Source organism: Ambystoma mexicanum, chromosome 4p, assembly GCF_040938575.1.
Source record: "Ambystoma mexicanum isolate Mex_15411 chromosome 4p, UKY_AmexF1_1, whole genome shotgun sequence".
NCBI lineage: Eukaryota > Metazoa > Chordata > Amphibia > Caudata > Ambystomatidae > Ambystoma > Ambystoma mexicanum.
This window is the reverse complement of record NC_090927.1, coordinates 693148153-693172559: the sequence shown is the minus strand read 5'-3', so window position 1 is coordinate 693172559 and position 24407 is coordinate 693148153. Positions and strand designations below refer to the sequence as shown.

The window sequence follows — 24407 nt, the reverse complement described above, 5'->3', positions numbered from 1 at the left end:
CTCTTGAGTGGTATGCGTTACTGGCCCGGAGGCTATCTCCGTACCATCTACCGTAGTAATGACGTCCTTTACAGCCTTGGGACAAAGAGTTAGATTCATCCTCAAAACCATTTCATGATCCACATAATTGCCGATGGCACCGCTGTCGATGTAAGCTTCAATTGCATGTAATCGATCCGGATTATCAGGGCTAATGAGGACCATAGGTATCACGAAATGCGAGGTCACGGAACTGGTTTTCACGCTCGGCAAGAGGACCTCTATTCTTGTCGGGCGAGGTTGTTTCCCTGCTCAGAGTTTGTAACTTTGGTAACTGCAGCTCCTACTGCCTTCTTGGCAGGTTTCAGCGGACAGTCTCGAAGAAAGTGCCCTGAGTTTCCGCAATAGAGGCATAATTGCAACTGTTTTCTCCTTTCCCGCTCCTTTTGTGTTAGAGGACCTTTCAGACCCCCTATTTGCATGGGTTCCCCGGAGTCTACTCCCTTGGAAGGAGTTGGCGGTTTGGAAAATACTCGAGCATCAAACTTGGAACGATCGGCCTTCCTGTTCTGCAGTCTGTGATCTATTTGAACGACTAAGTCTATATAGTCTGAACAATCTTGTGGGGGATTCACTACTTGGGCTAACACATCTTTGAGCTCTCCACGTAGACCTCTATAAAACAGCGTAATCCTTTTGTCCTCAGGCCATTGAGTTTCCACTATCAGTCTGTTGAAAGACGCAATATGAGCCAAAAGGTCTTGATTACCTTGTCGCAACGAAAGAAGCTCATTGTCCAAGGCCTGCCCCTGTGAATGTCTTGCGAACAGTTTTTCCATACTGAGCTGAAAAGCTTGAAAATCATGGAGGACCGGATCATCTTGATTTACTAGAGGGATCGACCAGTCTGCCGCATTGCCACTAAGGTACGAAAGTACGAAAGCTACTTTAGCTTGATCAGTTGGAAAGGCTGCTGGCCGGCATAAGAAATGCAACTGGCACTGATTGATAAATACTGCAAACCTCTTTGGGTCACCAGAAAATCGTTCGGGCGGAGCCAGAGGTACATTCCCAGGTAGGTTGATCTGCACTGGATTCATAGAGGATGTAGAAGGAAGATTTCCCCCAGATGCGGGTAACGGGGTCTGTCCGGCTTGTGACTGTAGCAATTGTCTAGCGAGATCATCTGTTCGCTCCTTGGAAATAATCAGTTCCCTTCTTAGAGCATTAGTTTCCTGACGGGCTGCATGCACTTCTGCCCTTAGTTCCCCAAGTAACTGGGCTAGCTGGTCGGTATCCGAGGTTTCCATAGCGCCTGGACGGGAGTTTTGTGGTAGGCTTTGCGTTCTGTAACGCTCACCTGATTCCCGTAGAGGCGCCGGTCTTGACTGGGCGTATACCGTATCTTCAAAGGTGATGTGTAACACACGGCTGGCTCTTTGGGCTGGACCTCTGTGCACTGTATGTCTGACTTGAAGGGTAAGATGTCTGCAGATAGAAAATATGGGATTAAGGAACTGGGTTATTGAATGTCTCTCTCTTCTTCCCTTTCTCTTCTCCTGTAGAACCCCAAAGGTTAACGCTCTCACCTTAGGTAAGTGAACGCTGTGCTCTCCATCTGCCTCGGGGCAGGGTGCTGTAACCAGTTTCTTCACTGGATAAGGGGAGCAGGCCTCTTGACTTCAGAGGACTGCTGTCCGTCGTTTACTGCCTGAACGGTAAGTTTCGAGTAATTCTAATGTCTTTAAAGTCTTTAGTAATGATGTTTCTTGTTTTGCAGGGTTCCGGCGATGGCGGATGACGGGCTGAAGTGAGTTGAAGATGAAGCCCGTGTGATGAATAGAAGCGCCTGGAAGCACGTAAGTAAGGGCTTGTTGCCTGCTTCACAATGCGCTCTAACTGTCTTTTTATTTTGCAGGTACAAGTTCGGAGCGGCTGCAGGGTGCCAGAATACCCACTGGGTTAGATGTGGAAAGGAGTAATGGCACGTGAGTATTAAAGTTCCCCAATGTCTTTAAACGCACCTTGTTTTGTCTTTCAGATGCGGGATGCAGCGCCGAAGGCCTCCGGAGCGTGCAAAGAGTTGGTAAGCTTTTGTCTTTCAGATGCCGGAATGCAGTGTGAAGACCTCCGGAGCGCACGAAGAGTAGGTAAGCCTTTGTCTTTCAGATGCCGGAATGCAGCGTGAGGCGTTGGTGACAGCCGATGGACCAGGTAAGTGAAGAGCGGTCACTGAAGACCGTAATGCTAACCTGTTCTTTCTTGTCTTTATAGGTGTTGCTGAAGACTGGATTCAGGATGGTAAGCCTTTTTCCTTAGGCCCAGGATCAGATGCAGAAGACACGATGAGCGTTCTGCTGCAGAGGATGCAGAATAACGCAAAGCAAGAATTATCCATCGGGTGTGGTTTAAATAGCCTTCTGTAGTGCTTAGGTGTCTCCTTCCACAGCCACGCCTAGGTAAGAAAAGAGTTCCTGTTTTCCAGAAGAGTTCCAGTGTTCTGAATCTAGGGAGTGGCTCCTGCCCCACCCAACAGGAAAAGTAGTTCCAAACAGAAGAGGATCAGAGGCTCAACTTGCAGGCAAGTAAGCAGCATGGTCTGCTGCAGGTAAGTCCACCCAAGCATTATGAGCCTGGCGCTTCCAGCGCTGGGACTGGGCATATTTATGAGCCTGGTGCCACTGGCGCCAGGACTGGGTCCAAAAGGTCCCAATTGGGACTGGTTGGCACTCGGAACCTGGGTTATGGATCTGCTTCCAAGGGAGTTGGGAAAACCCTGACCTTTTGGAAGCAGAGATCATGACAATAGCTTGGTTTATCTGTTGCTCCCCTCCTGATAGCAGACTCCTCAGATTCTACATACTTGCCTCTCCTTCGAAACTGCTGGCTTTTTATAGCCCAGCCCTGCATGCTCAGGCGTTGCCTATGGTTCCCATTGGTTTTCTAGATCAGCTGCTACCATGCGCCAATCTCTACCCAAGCTACTCCTCTGGCACCAGGGCATCTCTAGAAGTCTTTAAGAAGTCTTTTAGCCCAGCCCCCTTTTCAGACTCCACTATCCTGCAGATATCCATGTGCTGGGATAGTTTTTAGGGAGTTGAAACAGTCAATTTAATTTTATGTTTATAAATTTTATATAGCGCTTTAATCCAAAGCGCTTTACAATAAAACAACAAGATACAATAATGGAGAAGCAAGTTAACAAACATGAGACAAACCAGCGTAACAATATGTAGAACAGTTTCCTTGGATATTGGAGATGAGGGAAAGTGAGAAGGAAGGAAGAGAAGGGAAGGGGACAAAATTCAATTATGTGATATAATGTCGAGTGGGTGTGAGAGGAAGGGGAGGTATGGGGACGGGGAGAAGGGAGGAGAGAAGGTAGTAAGTCAAGGGGAGGGGAGTGAAGAAGGAGGGCTTTCAAGGAGGTGTGGAAGGAGGTTATGTGGGGGTGGAGCGGATAGAGAGAGGTAAGGAGTTGCAATGTAGGAGGGGGCCAGAAGCTGAAAGGAGCAGAAGCGAGAAGCAGCACTAGGAGACAGTGGTACAGTAAATAGAAAGAGATCAGCGGAGCGGCAAGAGGGAGTGTAAAAGGAGAGGAGAGATGAGAAATAGGGGGGAGCAAGGTCATGAACAGATTTGAAGACCAAACAGAGAAATTGAAATTTAAGTTGGGAGGGGAAGGGAAGCCGGCCGAGTTGAGAAAGTGAGGAGGAAATAGTCACGAGGGCCGAGGAGGCAGCATTTTGGCACCAGGTCCATTTCTATGGCTCTATTTCAGATTTTCTCAGTTGCACCAAAGTGCATTTTGGTTGTTTTCATTCGGATTTCCCTTCAACTGTTATTTCTTCTATGTACCCATGTTTCTTGTCAGGCTTCTGAGGGTTCAGGTGCTTGCTGCAGTTTATGTGCTGTGAAAAAGAAGAAAAAGTGACCTGCCCAGAACAGAGGCTGATGGGTAGAGGGACAGGGACAGTGGTGGTGTGGTCGGTAATATGCCCCAGGCCGCCCCACACAGCACGCACGCACACAGTGAAAGAATGCACTGACACATCTGCTCGGTATGGTGTCCCGGCGGCAACTGCCGTCTCGGTCCTCGTTTATCCACTTGCACATGCGCGAGACGGAACAAGGCTCGCGCATGCATCCAAACGCATTACACTATGTAACATCCCTCCTTTTCTTTAAACAAGAAAACAACAAACATTATAACATTATAACAACTCAACATGAGTTAACTTGTGCGGCTCTGGCCCGCTCTAAACTTTGGGGTCCATGACATAGTCTCGAAATCGAGCAGGACGTTGTCGCACTTCTCTGCTCGGGTACCTCCTGCTACTCTCTGGGGTCGGCAGTCGTATTTCTCCTGGTGTCGGGCCCTCTTCCCCGTCTGGTGTCCCCATTGGCAGGAGCCTCTCTGGGACTGACTGGTCGGGAGTCTCTGGTGGGCCAGCCGGTGGGCTAGCTTTGAGTTTCTTGAAATAAGACATGTTTCTGGTCACCGTCCCACGTCCACTGGCTGCCGTCACCATGGACCCTTTGACATGGGTTACGCTGAGGGGTTGTGGTTCATAGGTGAGGGACATCTTCCCTTCGGGATGTCTGTTCCTGACCAGCACTGTCTCCTACCACGATATCCTTCTCCCGGAGGTTCCTCCGCCCGCTCTTTTTCATTCCTGGAGTTTCACTCCTGCCGGATGCGTTCGTTGTCAATTACCCCAGGTGTTCTCCCTTCCACCTACGGTATCATCCCTCTCGGGCAGTGTTTGAATAAGGCCTCCGCTGGTGCAACACCTGTGGACTGGTGCGGGGTCATCCTGTACTCTCTCAGAAATTCGAACAGGTTCTGTCGTAACTGCCCTCCCCCATTCAAAGGAATGCGGAAGATTTTGTTCAGGGTCTGCATAAACCTCTCTGCTTCTCCGTTGGCTCTTGGCCAGAGTGGAGTTACTTTCCGGTGCCTGATAACTCTGTCTTTGAGGTATTTCGCAAATTGATGTCCCTGAAACGGCGGGCCATTGTCCGAGCACAATTCCAGTGGGAACCAGTGGGATGTCTTGACCCACTTTTGCTCTACCATTCGGCATCCCTGTGTTCTGATGGTGCCAGAAATATCAAAATGGCTGCAAAACCCTTGTGCGCGCCAAAACCTATGGGAATCGCGCTTTGCAACACAAAAAGAAGGCTGTCAAATCTGCCATGCATGTTGTCAGTGGTGGAACAGAGATCTCACTCTGGAAACATGTCACTGGGCTTCACAACAAGTAAAAATGGAGCACAGAGGGAAAAGCAGTGCTTTGCTGAAAGAAATCCAAAATCTTGATTTAAATCCTTTTTCTTGGTTGCTGAAACTGCAGCATGTCGGTACAAAACACCCTCAAACATCCAATATTCTTGCTGGGTGCTACAATTCACTTAGTTCAAGAAATCATTGGGAATTTACAATATCCTGGAAAGCTGAATTTGTCATAAAAACATCCACAGCAAAAGTTGCCTGCTCGTGGAATCTGTCAAAATGTGAGCGCAGTACCCTTGGCCGCCTGAATGACAGCTGTCAGAAGCCTGCATGAGAAATTGTAAACTTGTACAAGCTGAAATCAAATGGTTGAAAACTAGGTGGCCTGGTACTGAGAGTAACCTATGTTGTAACTGTTTAATCCCATGATTTAGAACCTGGAATAAGTGTTCTAGCTGCTTGTTTTGAAATTACAAGTTTGTTTTAAGCAAATAAAAAATGCAACAGAATGACATTGAATTTAAGCCTTCCCCCACAGAGGCCAGGCCTCTCCCTTCTGCTTCACTCCACCAGGAAATCACACCTAAGTGATGATTACAGGGTGGGAGGATAATTTGGTCTGCAGTGGGAAGGAGACCATGGACATCCTCCAAGCTACAGGAACTGCCAAGTGTGAAGGGTCGTAAAATGGCCTGGGCCCAGGAGGAACTGGGAGGAGACTGCTTCTGAACTGCAGGGAGATAGAAGGAGGCGGAGACAAACAACCATGTGTTGCTTAACAAGGACGAAAGACACATTTTAAAAAGACTGATAATTTACTGTGTAAAATTGTTAAAAACACAAAAATAACAGCATTGTCAATGTAAATATTGACTGCACATTTTAAAAGGTGCCAGAACTGTTCATGTTCTAGGAAGAAACTGCGGAAAATGTGATATTACACAAAATGTATTTTTGATAGAAGCATGAAACTTCATACACTTATGCCCATGTTCATTGCACACATTTGTAGAAATTTGCTCCGAAATTGGACATTGTGTTCTAGATAAAAAGGGCAAAATTCTGTAAAAAGCAGACACAAGATCTTACAGCGACGGGGTTTGGAGGAGTATCTGCTACACAAAATATGTAATCTATATATATGATTGTTATAGAGGTTTCACACATGGAAATATGTATTGTGCCAAAAGTAGATTTTGTATTACAGAGGCTAGAGGAGACCCTGACCAATCCCTGTCCAAAGGGGCGCGCTTAGGATAAAGCAGGACACACACCCCTTGATCATACGCATAAATAGAGACAGCTGAGCACTCAGAACACACAGACACATTCACCCACTGACAGATTGCTGGTGGAGCACCCTGTAGCAGAACCGTCCATCTTCCTTGCTCCAGACCCCAGAAACTTGGAAAAGCAGAAAGGCCCATTACATAGCTGAACCATTCTCAGTTAGGCCTTAAAATTCCAGAACCAGAACCCCAGAAACCTAAGGGGAAATAGACAGCCGTGCTGTGCTGTACTGCTTGCCTGCTGAAAATAATTATCATCAGAACCAAAAGATCCAATCCAGTCCTGTGCCGAGTTGTGACCAGAGCCATTGCAGACCCGATCCAGCCCAGTGCTGTGCGATGTCCAAATCGCCTTGACACTGCCAAATCCGATGTGCCCAGCAGTCTGTCCTGACCAGAATCCCTGACCAGAATCCTGACGGGTCCATTAAAAACCTATTTAGTGAGAATCTATAGAAAGAACTGTGTCACATAGCATATGTACTTTGCATAGTCTCATCCCAATCTCAAATCATCCTATCCGCAAATTCAGAATCATAGTATTATCAGAACTTTTCTTGCGCTGAGTTTCTCATTTGTTTTCTAAAATCAAAAATCATTAGTGTTGTGAGTAACTAAAGTGAATCACAGAAAGAAATTGAGTATCCACAACGTGAAGGGTACCCTGGCCAGGAACTGATGGAGATTCATGTGTGGCATTCTCTTTTTTTATAGTCCTAATCTAGTGTAAGAAATCCCATTTGTCTTTTAAAATGCATTCTTGCGCCTATCTCGAAAAAACGACCTCCACTAAAACGTACAAAATTTCAACTTCTGCTTGTAGCGAACACCCACAGCTTTAATTTGCATCTAAAACAGCATTCCAAATCCATATAGTTCTCCCGTAATCACGATTATCGCGCACGGAAAAGTTTGCTGCAAATTTTCATTTAGGGAATTTTTGACACTGTAAAAACAGCTTTTGACCTCAGTTTAAAGATTTCACATTGCTTCTTAGTATTAAATCATTGCTAGTGTTTGTCTGCAACTATCTAAAGTGGCTTCTATAAGAATTTAAACCATTTCAGCAATTTAGACCATATTTACAGGCCGATTCATGTAATTCCTCACAAAAGTGTCGCACGCAGCTGGCGCACAGCGTGCCCGTGCGAATGTCTGCGCCAGCCGCGTGCGATAAAATCAATTTCCGCGCACAGCGTATTCATGGATTCTCGCCTCCAAAAGCAGACGTGGCGCAGAGTGGCGCAGCGACCCTGCAGCAGCACCAGTTATGCCCCCAAGAACTCCCTTGCGCAAGGAAAAGCCATCAAGATCGCAAAACCATCGCAAAGGGCTGCGCCAACACTGTACCAGTTTACCGGACTGGCAAACGCAAACCGGGGAACGCGTATTACGGGTGTCGGGAACACGCGTGCACGAGAAGATTCACACGCGATCGGGCCTGGGGGAGCGTGTGCGTGTATTTCAGGGGTGTGCAAGAAGTTCTACACGCGAATGGCCTGGGTGCGTGTATTTCAGGGGAGCGCGAGAAGTTCCACACACGATTGGCCTGGGCGCGTGTATTTCAGGGGTGCGCGAGAAGTTCCACACGCGATTGCCCTGGGCGCGTGTATTTCAGGGGTGCGCGAGAAGTTCCACACGCGATTGGCCTGGGCGCGTGTATTTCAGAGGTGCGCGAGAAGTTTCACACGCGATTGGGCTTCGTGCGGGTATTTCAGGGGTGCGCGAGAAGTTCCACACGCGATCTGGCCTGGGGGAGCGTGTGCGTGTATATCAGAGGTGAGCGAGAAGTTTCACACGCGATTGGCCTGGGCGCGTGTATTTCAGGGGTGCGCGAGAAGTTCCACACGCGATTGGCCTGGGTGCGTGTATTTCAGGGGTGCGCGAGAAGTTCCACATGCGATTGGGCTGCGTGTGGGTATTTCAGGGGTGCGCGGGAAGTTTCACACGCGATTGGCCTGGGCGTGTGTATTTCTGAGGTGCGCAAGAAGTTTCACACACAATTTCAGCAGGGTACGTGTATTTCAGGGGTGCTGGGGAGTCCTACATGTGATTTGGCAGTGTGGGTCCTCCCAGGTGTTCCCTGTACACCCTCCACGGCCCCTGCAGGCAGCCCACACCACAGGGGAGTACCCTGCATTCCTGGTCATGTCCCGCAGGCAGCCCACCCAACATGGGCATGCCCCCCAGCAAAGGCACATGTCTCCTTGCACTAATGATCACCAACTCATGTCCCCTTGAACCCCCACCCCCAGCATTGCGGGGCACCTGCCAGCAGGCCCCCACCCATGTCCAACTCATGTTCCCCACCACCCCCACCCCCCAGCACTGTGGGGCACCCGCCAGCAGGCCCCCACCCATGTCCAACTCATGTTCACCACCACCCCCACCCCCCAGCACTGTGGGGCACCTGCCAGCAGACCCCCACCCATGTCCATCTCATGTTCCCCACCACCCCCACCCCCCAGCACTGTGGGGCACCTGCCAGCAGGCCCCCACCCATGTCCAACTCATGTTCCCCACCACCCCCACCCCCAGCACTGTGGGGCACCTGCCAGCAGGCCCCCACCCATGTCCAACTCAAGTTCCCCACCACCCCCAGCCCCCAGCACTGTGGGGCACTTGTAAGCAGGCCCCAACTCATGTTCCCCAGCCAACATGTCATCACAATCTAGATCCCTGGTCCCTATGGTCAGCCTCCAAATGCAAAATACCCACCCGAGTATTACATCCACCCACTCAGAAATGGCAATTACATGACAGAACACCAATTGCAAGTTTCGAAACAAACACATGTCCCTCACATACACCCAATGGGTGTCAGTGAATCTCAAAACCCATATCATGATATGCATGAAACCAATGAGATGATACTACACATTGAAGTTCGATAAAAAATATGTATTAAAGGAAACATAAATAGATTCAAAAATAAAGAAACAGAAATGGGAATGTACAAAAATGAAAAGAAGCATGTCCGTGAAAGAAAGCAAAACCAAAAATCATAATTCAAAGTAATGGTGTCCAAAGTCACTGTCCACAAAAGAAAATCCAATGGGAAATAATAATTGAAAGCCATTGCTCCATGGGTAAATTGTGAAAAAAAATAAAATCCAACAGTGAACTATGTACAGATGAACAAGCCAGGGTCCATTATCCCAACAAAATAAATTAAACCTATCTAACAACACTAACTAATAAAATAAAATATATACAAAAATGTGGCCAATGTCCAAAAGGTCCAAAATAAATAGAAAAAATAAAGGAAACCTAACACTACCTACATAACTATGTACAAGGGCAGCGGGCTAGTCTGACGGCTCACTTTTGGATGTCCCGGCCCAGGGCATCATCGAGCTCCTGCTCAATGTCCCGGAGGCGGTCCTCCTCCATGGCCCCGAGGGTCTGCAGGGCCGTCGACGTGTCCACCTCCAACCCCCTGTGGATTGCCTCGAGGCACTCGGCCCGCCTCAGGGCCCTCCGCATGGAGTTCTCCGCCCTGACCATTGTGAGCTGTGCCTCTTCCGCCCGCTGCCGCTCCGCATCTATGGCGTGGCCCAACCGCTGCCACACGGAAGACACTCTTTGTCCTGGGTCCTCCTGCCCTCCGGCCGATGCCTGCCCCTCCGATGTGGAAGGCCCCGAGCCTTCATGGCTCCCACCACGTTGCTGCTGCTGTGCCTCTGCCCGTGCGCTGCCTCCTGCTGCCTGCACATCCTCCCCCGGCTGGGGTGCAGTCGTTGATGTGGCCACCCCTGCTGGACGTCCGACTCCCGACTGTGGCAGGGATGCCTCCTCCACCAGCCTGGCCGCACCGTCAGAGGCAGCTCCACAGGGCACCCAGGTGACTGATGGGTGGGAAGATGGCATGGAGGACGACTGGCGCGTAGGGGGTTCAGTTGAGGGGGTCATAGCAAGCCCCATCAAACGGTGGAATCTGGCCTGGGTGACCTGTCCCAGTAGGCTGACGTGGTCAACGAGCCATTCGAGATGACGTGCAGTCTCCTCATGAAAAGACTGCAGGTCACCTCGCATGGCCCGTTGACGCAACGCCACACCAGTCAGGACAGGCTCAACCCGGACCCGGATAGCCACGTCCGCAGGCAGAGGAAGGCCAGTTGTTGTTTGCTCATCCCCTGCCTGAAAACGGGTCTGGACGTAGGCATCCCTGCTGGTGCAAGATGATGCAGGGACAGGATCAGGGACAGGATTGCACACAGGCACCTCCGCGGCGGCCTGTGCTGCCTCCTGTCCCTGGTCCTGCACTGCACCACTAGCACCAGTGGGATCCCCACCTCCAGACCCCGTCTCTGTTGCTTGCACGGCCTCCTCCTCCACCAAACCCCCCACCAACCTGGATGACTCCGTGCCATCTTCCCCTGTTGGGCCCTGTGGGGTCCCAGCTGCCCCTTCTGCTGCCGAGGAGTCCAACTCCGACCTCCGCCTCTTGGACCTCCCCCCGGCAGCTGCGGCCTGGGACGCGGCACCGGACTCCTCACTCCCCGACGAGATGACAACATGGGAGGGGAGCCGGGCCTTGCGTCTCCGGCTGGCGGTGGGATCCCCGCCGCTGTGCTCCACAGCACCTTCTCCGCCCTCTTCATCAGTTGACGCTGCAGACAGGGAGAAATAAAACACAGGCATCAGGGCACTGTACAATGGACACATACACACATGACAGTTGTACATGAGTGGCATTGGCAAACCTCAGACATGCCATCACAATCCCCAACACACATGTCATTTCAACTCGCACACATGAGCCATACCACAGCCATATCGCAACTGCCAGCACCATCCATACCCATACAACAGCATGAGCAGGCAAAGCTGAGCCAGACATCACATGCAACACAGGAAGTGCACCACACATGTACACACACCACCACACTTGCATGCATGTTTACACCTCTGCCAAGTGTCGCAGTGTACAGATGGGCATCCATGTCACATCTGCCAATCAGGCTTCCACATCCCGCTGTCACATGCATCCATGTTGCATCACTGTTGCACCCTTGTCAAATACACACAAATGCACATGTACACAGTGCTGATACATGCAGCTGAAAACAACATACATGCGTGACATCACGGACATGTCTACTTACATACACATTCATCCAAACATGTGTGCCCACACAACTGCATCTGGCATGCAAGCCTACACACACAAGCACCATCCATGTCTCACACATTACAGCCCTCGCATGTGTTAGCCCCACGGCCCTGTACACCCCCACCCATACTCGACCCCATACAAACAGATGTGCAACCTGCACACTACTGAAACATCACCACACGCACAGCTCACAATCAGGATGCATGTACACATACCGCTCGAATCCAGACGGGTCTGCCTCTCAAGGACCTGGACGTGAAGCGCTGGGGATATGCGTTCCAGGACCCTCATCTGAACTTCTGACAAGTGGCCCCGGCGCCCCTTGGCATCCGCTGCCTTCAAGAGGCGCCGGGCCTTGTTCAGGGTCCTGGACCTGAAGTCCTCCCAGTGCTTCTTGACATGTTGGAAGTCGCGGACTGCCACTCCCTCCGCGTTGATGGCAGTCACAATGTCAGTCCAGATCCGAGTCCGTCGGCGCGGGAACTTCCGAAGAGGGCATCATACTGCCCCAGGACTTGCTCCACCAGGACACCAACTTCGGTGGCACTGAAGCTGGTGCCCCTCTGCCTCTCTGGCCGGGGGTTGTCAGTGGTGCCAGATGTTGCAGTGCCCGACATGACAACCCCAGAGGCAGGAGTGGGTGGGCAACTGGGTCCTGGGGCTGGGCTGTGGAGCGATGGAATCCCAGTCGGGAGTCTTCGGTTCCAGCAGGGGTGGTCACAGCAACAGCACCCCTGGCTGATGTGCAGGCAGCAAATGGCAAGGCACGTGGGCAGCAGGCAGTCCGGCAACAGCAGATGGCAGGTGGGAGCGTGCTCGGGGCTCTGGGGGGCAGTAGTTCGGCCTTCTGGGCAGGAGAGTGGTCTTCCGTGTGGTTACGCGTGGTCAGCTTGATACGGAGTGATTTGGCACGTGAAAATTCTGCACGTCAGCGTGTGAATCGAGGAAAGGCCCTTAGCGCGTAAGCGCGTCAGCACGCATACGCGATTCCATTGGACCAAAGGCCCTTAGTGCGTATGCGTGTCTGTGACGTATCGCACACGGGCGTTGCTTTTCGTGGGGTGCGGTGCGTGTGTCTTGCAGGCGTTGGGGTTCACACGCTATTACTTCACAGCGGGTGGATGTTGGCTACGCGCTCTTCTACACACAAGGCAGACGGTGAGTGGTACCCTGCTCCCCCAGGCCCGATCGCGTGTAAAACCACCCACGAGCCCCTGAAATACACGTACCCCGCTCCCCCAGGCCCGATCGCGTGTAAAACCACCCACGAGCCCCTGAAATACACGTACCCCGCTCCCCCAGGCCCGATCGCGTGTAAAACCACCCGCGAGCCCCTGAAATACACGCGCCCAGGCCAATCGCGTGTGAGAAACTTCTCGCGCACCCCTGAAATACACACGCCCAGGCCAATCGCGTGTGGAACTTCTCGCGCACCTCTGAAATACACGCGCCCAGGCCAAAATCGCGTGTGGAGCTTCTCGCGCACCCCTGAAATACACGCGCCCAGGCCAATCGCGTGTGAGAAACTTCTCACGCACCTCTGGAATACACGCACACGCTCCCCCAGGCCCAATCGCGTGTGAGAAACTTCTCGCGCACCTCTGAAATACATGCACACGCTCCCCCAGGCCCATTTGCGTGTGGAACTTCTCGCGCACCTCTGAAATACACGCGCCCAGGCCAATCGCGTGTGGGACTTCTCGCGCACCCCTGAAATACACGCGCCCAGGCCAATCGCGTGTGGAACTTCTCGCGCACCTCTGAAATACACGCACCCAGGCCAATCGTGTGTGGAACTTCTTGCACACCCCTGAAATACACGTGCCCAGGCCAATCGCGTGTGGAACTTCTCACGCACCCCTGAGATACACGCACCCAGGCCAATCACGTGTGGAACTTCCCGCGCACCCCTGGAATACACGCGCCCAAGCCATTCGCGTGTGGAACTTCTCGCGCACCTCTGTAATAAACGCACACGCTCCCACAAGCCCGATCGCGTGTGGGCCTTCTCGCGCGTGTAGAACTTTGGCGCACATTTTTTTCCTGCGCAGGGACGCTACCGCCTGCTTTCGTGTGGCGGACATGTATGGGCCTGTGCGCGTCTTTGGCCCTGTGCTGTTTTTCCCTATTCGATTCCATGAATACGTGTTGTAGGCGAGCGTGTGGGCGTTCTGCGCACTTGCCTCCTGTACTTCCCCCGTGACGCCCACATTTTCACGAGTTGTTCCCCATTCTGCGTGTGACGCCCCGTGTTACGCCTACTTTTGTTATGTGCACCGCGCTATGTGCGAATTCGCTGTGGCCTTATCGCACAGCGTTCGATGACCGGTGCGCCAGCGTGCGCCACGCACTTTTTCAGCGCACATCCCACATTTTGCGCGTGCACGGACTTCCATGAATAGATGTGCGATGTTTTCTGTGCGATAATCGCACTTTCACTGTGATTTTCGCTATTTCACTGCGAATCGCACATTTTCGCACGCGTGCGCCGTTTTTTCCGCGCACATTAATTCCATGAATCGGCCTGTTAGTGTTTTCACCCAATCCATTCTCAAGATAACTTTAAAACCATTTTGACAGCTTGGCCATCAATTCTGTTTTTCTCTTGTGTTGCTGGGGGGAAAGTGGGATTGATATTTTGTTTGAATTTTGCCATTCCTGAAACCTGTTATCTCTTTACATTGTCTATTGGGGGGTTGAGGGGTGTGCAGCGGGAAATAGTAACCACACTGCTATCTGTTCTGAACACACACACCAGAGTATTATTTCTGTGCTGAATTGTTTTGCTCACTATTGCTCCTTGTGATTAAAGAGATTGTTTAGTGTTACATCACCCCATTGGTGATTATTGTATACCCATTAAACATAGTGTGATTAATTTGTAACTACATAAATAAATATTTTAACTTTGCAAACCAGCCTCATTCCTGGTTCAGTGTGACCAGGGGGGGTTTCAGGAGGGGGGCATGATATGAGTGGTACATCGTTCAGAATAAAAGAACTTTTAGACTCAAATAAATAAGGATTTCAGTTGTACATTACACGCTAGGCGTTGACTTAGGTGAAGTGCTGGGTTGAAATCACTTACAAACCCATGTATGGCAAAGATCTTTTCCAGTGCCAAAATGATGTGGTCACAGGGTGTCGATTCCACCAGCTCGACTTCGGGGTATCTGGACCATTGGTCTACTACAGATAGAAAATACATGCCCCTTCCTGTGGACCCAAAATCCGCATGAACAGTACCCCATAGCTGCTTGCTTCTCTCCAAGGATCTAATTGGGGGAGCTCTTTCGGCGGGGCTCGCACATCCTCGTACAAACTCGTCCACTCTACTCTCTAGATGGGTGAACCACACCTTGGGCCTCAGGCGCACTTTCGTTTTCGCTGCACCTTGATGCCCTTTGTGTGCCAGTTTCAGCACCCTGGTCACGAGGGACCTTGGGATGACTATTTGCTGGCCTCATAAAATGAGTCCATCCTCGGACACCGAGAGCTCATTCCGGGCTTTCCATAAGGCTTGCATGTCCCTCTGAGCCACTGTCTCCCTTATGGAATTGTTGACTAGCACGTCTTTCCACTCTCCGCTGCCTGTGGCTGATCGTATGACCTGAAACACCTCATCGCTGTCCGGCGCCGCTACTATGTCTTGATGCGCTAACACTATCGGCATGGCGGCTTCCACAATGCTGCAGAACATTTCGAGGCTCTCTACTACCTCCACCTGGTCTAGATTGCGGCTTGTACCGGGGTGTCGAGATAGTAGTCTGCAGGGTTATGTGTGCCAGGCCTGTATTGCAGCTTCACCCCGTACTCGATCAAAGACAACATCCACCGTTCAATTCGCGGGGGCGGTTTCGATGAGGCCCCTGCCATGATTGGGATTAGTGGCTTATGGTCTGTGATGACCACCACCGGTTTACCTAGTATGTACAGTCGGAAGTGTTTGCACCCCCACCCCCACAATATTGCTAGTGCCTCCCTTTCAATCTGGGAATACCTCCTTTCTGTGTCGGAGAGGGCTTTGCTGGCGCAAGTAATTGGGCGCATTTGCCATTGGGCGTTGGCTTGTAACAGTACCGCGCCCAGGCCAACTGGACCAGTGTCCACCACAATCTCAGACTCCTTTTCTGGGTTGAAGTATGCCATTGATTCCTGGTCCGACAGCGCTGCCTTGATGTCTGTGAATGCCTTTTTCTCTCTCGCAGTCCATGTCCATGCCACATCACTTTTTGTTAGCGCCCTCAGCGGCTCAGATAGAGATGCCAAGTCCCGAATTAATCTGCCACAATAGTTCACCATGCCCAAGAAGCTTCATTTTCGCAGGTGATTCCGGGGCGACCGCCTCACGAATGTCGCGCACCTTTTCAGGATCTGGGGAGATGCCCCGGGCGTGGAAGACGAAGTCAAAGAACTCGATGCGGTCCTTGAAAAATTCACACTTTGTCTTGTGTAGTATAAGACCTAGGCTGTTTAATCTGTCCAGCACCTGTTCCAGCCTTTTCATATGGTCCGCTTCAGAGGACGCAAAGACAAGGATGTCCTCACTCATGTTAATCAACCCTTTCATTCCGGCTAGGGCTCCCTTGATGACATTTTGGAACACCTCTGCCGCTGACGATACTCCAAAGCTCAACCTCATGAACTGGTTCAAGCCTTCATGTGTGGTGAAGGTTGTAATGTAGCGTGACTCTGGATGTAGTTCTAGTTGATGATATCCCGACCATAGGTCCAACTTGGAGAACACCTTCGCCCCTTGCAGCTCACCAATGATGTCGTCCAACGTTGGTATGAGGTGTCGTTCTCTCTTTATGGCGGCATTAGGTAGGCACATGTCAATGCAAATGCGTACTGCTCCGGGCTGTTTGGGTTTTGATGCCACTGCAATCGGGGACACCCACGGGGTAGGACCCTCCACCCTCTCTATGATGTCCATGTCAATCAGCACCTGTAGTTCTTTCTCAACTTGGGCCCTTAAGTGAAATGGTATTCGTCTGTGTTTCAAGTCGGTAGGCCTCACTGTCTCATCAATGTGTAGTCTGATTGGGGCAACCTTCATCTTACCCACCCCTCGGAAGAGGTTCTCGTACTGTACTAGGAGGCGTTAAACATCGGATTGGACAATGTCTAGTGCCTCGGAGGCTGTGCAGTTTAAGAGGGAGTGAGGACTTACATCCGTCACAAAGAACCTGGCCTTGATCATATTTTGTCCATGGGTGACCGGCCCCACAAAGACACCTTGTATGGGCAAGGGTATGCTTCCTCCAAAGGTGTAGATCCTTGCTTTGGATATTTCGAGCTTGGGTGGGCCAGGCAGAGCTTCGTAATGCTCTGTCGCTAGAACACACACAGACGCTCCTTTGTCAATCAAGACTAGCGTTGGGGTGCCACCAATGCCGACTATGCACATAGGCTGTCTCCTTTTCTTAGCACCTGTGGCTATGTTGGAGATAAAAAATACCTCCTCCTCATCTTCTTCTTCTTCCGCTATGTCGAGCTCTTGTATGCTTTGTTCGACAGCTGCTACACTCACAGAGGTGTGGGGCATGCTGAAATCATGAGGAAACAAATAGATGTTGACAATTTTGCAACAATCGTCAAAACAAGTTTGAAACAAAACGAAGTTTATAATGTTTGGAGCGCTTGTCGAATGTTGCTGTCAAAATGCTCAGGCAATACAGGCATTGATTTCACACAACCTCAAAATGACAGGAGGATGTGAACTGCAGTGCCATTTCAAGGATATCCCCTGAAGCTGCTCGGCCTGATTGCCCATTGCAAAGATGGCCGAAATCAGATAAGGCAAGGTATATATTTACTGAACCTGTGGAGTGCAGCAGTAAGCTGCGAGTCAAACACCAGCACAGGCAGCTGGACATGCCCCTTAAACACCAACAACTCTAGAATTAGGGTCTAGGGTAAAGCAAATCAATCCCAAAACCCATCATTCCCCAGCCCCGCTTGACCTGGTCCTAGACATGGAACAACATCACCGAAAGATGCATTTTCCAAATGCTGGAGGTAGATGAGCAACGTGGGCCGGAACTCGTACAGCAATACAGGTCTTTGTTTTTTACACTGGCTTATTGGCATCACTTCTACGCTTGAACAGTTTACCATTTACCAAATATGTTAAAAGAAGACACAAGCAAGATGAGCCACAAGCTGTTCAGAAACTGGTTGGCAACGTTGATGTTATAATAATAATAGTAATAATTTGGTGATTTGAACAGTGTTTCATGCAGACGGTTTGCTCCTTCATTCTATATTAGTCTGTGATATTATTACCCTCTATTGTACTCAATATATCGACCATGGAAGGGTGAAGGGCTGATTTGGCCTGACTGTTGTTTCGGATATGTCGCATTGCAGCGTCCCATTTCTTAGGAGAGAATTTTGCACTGGTGCAAATTAATGAACTTGAATAAAACCTGGTGAAAAGCACTTTGTACGTCTTCCTATAAAACTGTATTGTCCAACCATTCCCCTTGTATGGGCCACCCATTGTCCACATCAGACGCTGAATCTTCTGTAGGTGGGCGCACACTGCTACTGTTTTCTAATATCATCCGTTCTGGGGATGCTTCATTTTGTGCCCCTATTGTGAAACCTGCAGCACCTTTGGAACACTCAGAACACTTTCTGTTGAAAATATATAAAGTCTCCTCTTCTAAAATTGAAACCTTCTCTTGGGCTGCCCTCTCAGTTGAATTTCGGGTCTTGACAGGAGCACTTTTGTATTTTTGATCAGCTTCGGACAGTGGTACAGAATTGGTGCAAGCAGCTTGGATTTCCAAGGATACGTGCTAACACTTGTACACAAAACAACAAAAATTGTATTGTTATTTTTAACAAAAAATAACAGTTCAATATAAAAATTAAAATGTGCAATGCCATTCTATTACTTTACAGGAAACTCAGGTGATGGCGCGCAGTACAATGCGGTTCACCACCGCTCAGATAGCATGTATGTTAACCGTGCGACTCTGCCATTAATGTTCATGTTGCAGTGCCGCCATTATCCGTGGACTGCTGCTCATCCACATGATGTTTGCGTCATGCACTAACCATGGAAAATGTGCAGCTCGCATAGCAATGAATGAATTGCACTGCAGATCTTTCAGACATGGATTGAATGTGGAATGATACTATGTTCGGAAATATGCTCCCCAGCTCAGGATGGGGCAATCTGCACATGGGTGCAATCTATACAGCCAACCACAGTGGAGGATTCACAACCATTCGTGCTGCATTTGTAGGTGGGAAAAGCATATTGGGTCTTGTCCCACAACTTCCATCCCTTCTGGCCTAATCCAGTTGAATGCTGGTTGGGCGATCCCTGCAGCCAGCCATGGCAAATGTGCCTTTAAGGAGCCACTGGCACAAACATGTAGTACCAGAGGGAACGCCAGTCTGGATGGATCACTCCGCTATTATTGTGGCCCTGCTCCAACTTTATCTGAATGTGGGTTGCACAGCCAGAATAGTCTTGCATGTGCTTGCACTGTACCTGTACCTGTATGTGTTAATCGTGATATGTTTCATCTTTTATCATAAATGTGTTTTTGAAGATGTGTTCTTTCTGTCTTTTCCAAGTTGAAGGTAAGGCGGCTTGATGACAATGTGCTGACTACCCAGGAAAGAAGAAACGCTGTTAACGTCTCCATCGTGCAGTCTGTTAGTTATTTTTACTCATCCGACTCACATGAATACGAGAGTGCACATTTCCCGTCTGCTTCCTATAGCATTCCTGAGGATGGCGTTATTCTGATTGAAGTACCATTGCAGCGAGACATACGACATTTACAGATCACGGTGAGTGTGCCACCATAGGCCAGAACCAAAAGCCTACTGACCGGGCTTCTACTTCATTCTGTGATGATGTGGAAGGGCATGCAGGGTCTTCTGTGTGTTTTTTAATCTGTACAGGGTTTGTGGAACAAGAGAGTATGTAACATTGTAATGTATTTCTTATTGACGACCTGCCAGGCATGATGCAAGGTGAACAACCAGACATGCTATGTCAGCCTGCAGTCCCGGAAACAGAATAGGAGTCTTGTTTGTTGAGATCACTCTTCCTCCACAGCAACCATCTGACCCGGCAGGCAGGTCCCCACCCCACCCACCCCCCAGTCAAATCTTCCTTCAAATTTGTGGGGAATGTTCTGTCATTGGGATCCTGAATTTGAGGCTGCTTAATTGCTGGAATTAGTAAACATGCAAATACGCTACAGGTCATCCCTGAACATTTATTCCAATGCTGGTCTCAGAACTGATATTTCCTTTCTACTAGCTACTTTGGCTCTCCCCTGCTGTTTTATGTTTATTCTATGTAATGTGGACTCCCTCATGAACAGCAGTGAGTCCATCGCAACTGGAAGTGCTCGGGGAACACCATTATGATGCATTTAAGGCCATTGTGAGGTACTTTCTATCCAGGTTAGTGCCTAACCTGGATATCTTCTGCTTTTTTAGTTTTCTCACATCAATCCGATTGGGTAGGAAAATGTAAAGCAAACTTGTTACATCTGCTCATTCAGATCTCTGAGGAAAGCCATGTAGCCAAAGTGTATCTGTTTTTTTGTCAGCCACTTTCTTGTCACCTTAGTGGATGTATCCTGCAAGCCGTTAAGCTTCCATTCTGCCATCTTCCCACTTGCCTCACTATTACCTCTCTGATCCTTTAGAGTCTTTAGTCATTTGTCAGTCATCTGCTGTAAGGGGTTTAATTGCATTATTTAATCTATGCTTCTCTCAAACATAGAATCGGGTAGACATTTTGTTGGGTAGGCCTCATCTTAACTTTTTTGTTAGGAACCACCCTTAGTGCCAGAGCAAAGTGGTATTAAGTGAAACAATAGTTTTTTTCCCCGATTAAAAAATCGATTTAGGAAGACTACTCTGTGACTGCGGGGGGGGTGTGAGAGAGAAAAGGAATGTTTGAGAAGGGGGGGGGCAGAGGGAGATGAAACTGGCTGTGTGGTTGTGTGTATATGTGAAGGGGGAGTGGGGTAGCGAGGTAGCAAGCAGGAAAGGGCGGTTTAGGGGGAGTGTGGGAGAAACCCCCTGAATTTTAAAAAAATAAAACCTTAGCAATTTACTTTTTCGGCTTTTTGAGGGCCGCACAATAAATCGGTCTTTGTTTTTTCGTCCTTCAAAAAGTGGAAAAATCACAAGCAAAGTACCTAGAACAGGCAGGTTTAAGGGGTGGGGGCTTATGAGTACTTCTAGGTCCCGTTCCCTCCATAATTATGCAAGTTCCCGCTAAGCAGGGACGGGACTGGAGCCTTAGCACAGCAATGTGTGCTTCCCTTTTAAGAATTTGCATGGTGAGACGGGCTGCATGCGCAGTGTGTGGCAACACTAGATGCTGCTTCTCCCATGCTCTGAACCTCTGAAACGCCTTCTTTCATGAAACCTCTTATGCAGCTTTGTTGTTTTATAGCTTCCCTGTGGACATTTTCTTTTCTCTTTTTTTCTCCACTCCCCTCTCCCCCCACACCCCCCACCACTGCTCCTCTCCCGTAAACATCAGGTAAAGCAGGTTTTTCTGTTTACACAGGTCGTTTTCAGCAGTGGACTATTATGCTATTTGTTTGGAGTTTTTGGGTGCCTCACCATTGTTGGGACACCCGTGCTCTCTGTGACCCACTTTCACAGAAGTCGCGGAAGCACCAGTTGACGCTCTTGGAGACCTTCAAGGCAAGAACACTGATCACCTTGGAAACTATGCGGCCACCAAGAAGGTAGCCAAGCCTCTTTTTCTCTCCCAACACCCCAACCAGGCGATTCCAGGGCCTGCGGTTGCATCATGTTCTGCGCACCAAGTCACGCACCAACTGATGCAGTCTCTTTCGCTGCACCTCAGCTGTGGGTCACAATGGCCCACTGCCCTTCAGTGGTAACAATATCAGGCTCTGACTCGGACCAGTCACGAGGAGATCTATCCTCAGCGGCTTCAGATGCTACAGGAACGAGGATCTCCCAACAGATTGCTTCCCACGTGGACAGTAGGACCTACTCCTTTTCCATCTTTGGTGGAGTGGTCATCCACTGTTACAGGCGATTCTGCTCTGCTGATTAGGGTCCCCCACATCACTTGCCCCCATGAAGAATATCTGGAGCAACTTGACATGATTATATCAAGAGAAGAGTGATTTTTTTCCAAGAGGTTTCAAGACCTCTTGCACTCAAACCATATGAGGTAATACTTCAAGGGCCTAAGGCGGGAGGTGCTGTTGTCAGATACTCTCCAGCGCAGTGCTAATACGGGTATGCCTACACCAGTCTGGGGTTGCACTGCTCCACAATGAGATCTTGTGGTGCCACTATGACTGACTGCATTGCTACATCTCTTGCCTCTGCCGTTGCCATCAATGCCTCCTCAGTCCAAAGATCCCCCATCACCTTTAATACCTAGTCTGCCAACCAATGACCTGAGGGATATAGAAGACTCCACTGAGAACATAGAGGAAGTGCCTATGTCGGCAAAGGCCTTTCACACCAGAATTCAAGGTGTAATGGAGTATTTGGGGATACCTTCATCAGAGGTACCCCAGATGGACCAAGGAGTTCTGTTATCTGTGTTATCTTTAAAATCAGCAGACAAACCAGGCATACATTTTCAGCCTGATGTGGTGCGGGAAGCAGTCAAACTATGGCAAAAGACAAGACAGCGTTTCTTTCACCCATGGCAAAAAAGGTGGACTTTGACTACTTAGTCCTCCCAGGGGGAAAACATCTTGCCTTATGGGGCAACCTCTGGCTCACTGAACTATTGTGTAAGTAGCTACTATTTTGAAAAAAGGTCAGACTGCCTCCTCCTCTCCAGGCACTTTGGGGCTGGAGGATCAGATTTTAGGATTGGAGGGTAACCCGGTCTATCAAAATGCCTTCCTCAAGCGCAGACAGGCTAAGGCCAAGGCAATAATGGTGGCTGCCAGCTTGACGTTGTGGAAAGAGCTAGGGGACTATGAGACCATACTTATAGCAGAATACCACGTGGGTTTCTGCACAGGCTTTGCTGAGGCTAGAAAACTGGCCCAGGATATGACAGAGACCTCATACGACCATCATGACCCAGCCACATGGGGCACAGCTATGGTGGCAGCTCTGAGGTTAGGCACTAATGAGGGCCACAAAGTTTTCAGACCGATGTCCAGGAGAAAATTCTGGATTTGCTCTTTGACAGGATCGGTAATCCGAAGCACGGATGAGATGCTTAACAAAAAGAAAGCAAGTGCCCAAACACCGAAATCCCTGACATCCAAACGAATGCTAGAGCCAAACTAAGGTCATCAGTGCATTTAAGACAGGACTACGTATGCTGGAGAATTCAGGTTTCATGATGAATTGGCATCCCTACAAAATATCCCCACCAAAAGTATTGCCGTACAGATGGCCGTTTGTCTCGCCATAGGCGATATTTTTGGGGGGGGATAATTTGTGGGAGTGGGAGTTGCAGGGGTGTCCCCGCACATTTTTAAAATAATGCAGGGATTGCGGGGGTGTCCACCGCAGGGTCCATGGGTCAATATTGCCGCAAAAATATGGCGATATTTTTGTATCGCCATATTTTTGCGGGGATATTAACACATGGAACCGATGAATTCAATCGGACAGAAAGGTTGCTTAGCACCTTGTGCAAAAAGCAGCTGTGTCCCTTTACCAGGTTTTCGTCTCCCATCCCTCCTCTACTCCGGATCCCAAGTCTTCAAAATTACACGAGACCCTGACTGTGCGAGTCATGATTTGCATCATACCCTCATGCCAAAGCCTAAACTCCACCCTGAAGCCGAACTGAAGGCACACCTGGGGCTGTGGCAGGTTTTTGGCAGCGAATAGTGCTGTATTGAATAAAGGCTCGGGATAAAGTTGGGGGCTCTGGACATCAGTGCATGAGAAACTACCACCCCTGAGCACCCAACAGGCTTTCTATTGGACAGCAGTAGTTTTGTGAGTCCACATTCTCGGTGAATCTATGTATCAATGCTTATTACTACTGTGTGTATGATAAACCTCTGATGCTATCAATATCTCCATTACAGAGTTTATCACTAAACAAGCAAGTATTTTCACTTGCAATATAGTATATTTTATACACTTATAATGCTCTCACTCTCTTGTTTAACATTTATGTATATTGATTCTCTTTTAGAGCTAATATGTGAGCATTAAAAATAGAATAGTCAAGCAATATACAGTTCCTAATATAATAATGGCAATCAAGTAGTGGAGTAGATACCCAGCAACCTACTCTTTTAAAATGTTAAAATGACCTACTTCCCAGTATGTACGTAGCTATTGTAGCCCATTAAAGCGTGATGCTGCGGATTGGCAAACAAGGGGACAGAACAACCTCAGAATAACCCATTCGGTAAAAAGGGTTAAACACTCTGCCAAAAAGTCTAACTGAGACTAACTAAGAACAGCCAAAAGGCAATCTAGAGCCATGGAACAACAAAGATTAGAAGTAAAACATTTCAAAACCCCCTGCAAAGGATTCCTCTCGCCCTTCCTTTGTGCTTTTATGGTTCCACTTATCCTGTGTAAAGAATTACAAAGTGCAACACAGGTTGTTTATGGACACTGTGCCGAAACTCAGTGCAACCCCACACTCAGTGTGCCACTGGCACAGAGAAGATTGAAAGGCTAACCTAACAAAAATACACCCTGATGTCTCTTAATAGTCTTCCCATGGAGAAGAGAAATGCATGTTTATTTATTTATTTATTGTGCACTTGAAAGGCGCTTATACATCAAATAAATTGTGTTTCAAAGTGCC

At 49.2% G+C, this 24407-nt stretch overlaps 1 protein-coding gene across 1 annotated transcript in view; it reads left to right on the top strand.

Moving 5' to 3' along the window:
• The window catches only part of LOC138453423 (CD109 antigen-like), a 1481241-nt gene that overhangs the window by 472609 nt on the left and 984225 nt on the right, over positions 1 to 24407 (top strand). Inside the window, exon 11 of the mRNA XM_069606256.1 lies at positions 19220 to 19438. Coding sequence (XP_069462357.1) covers positions 19220 to 19438 — 219 coding nt within the window. The remainder of the gene's footprint in view (positions 1 to 19219; positions 19439 to 24407) is intronic.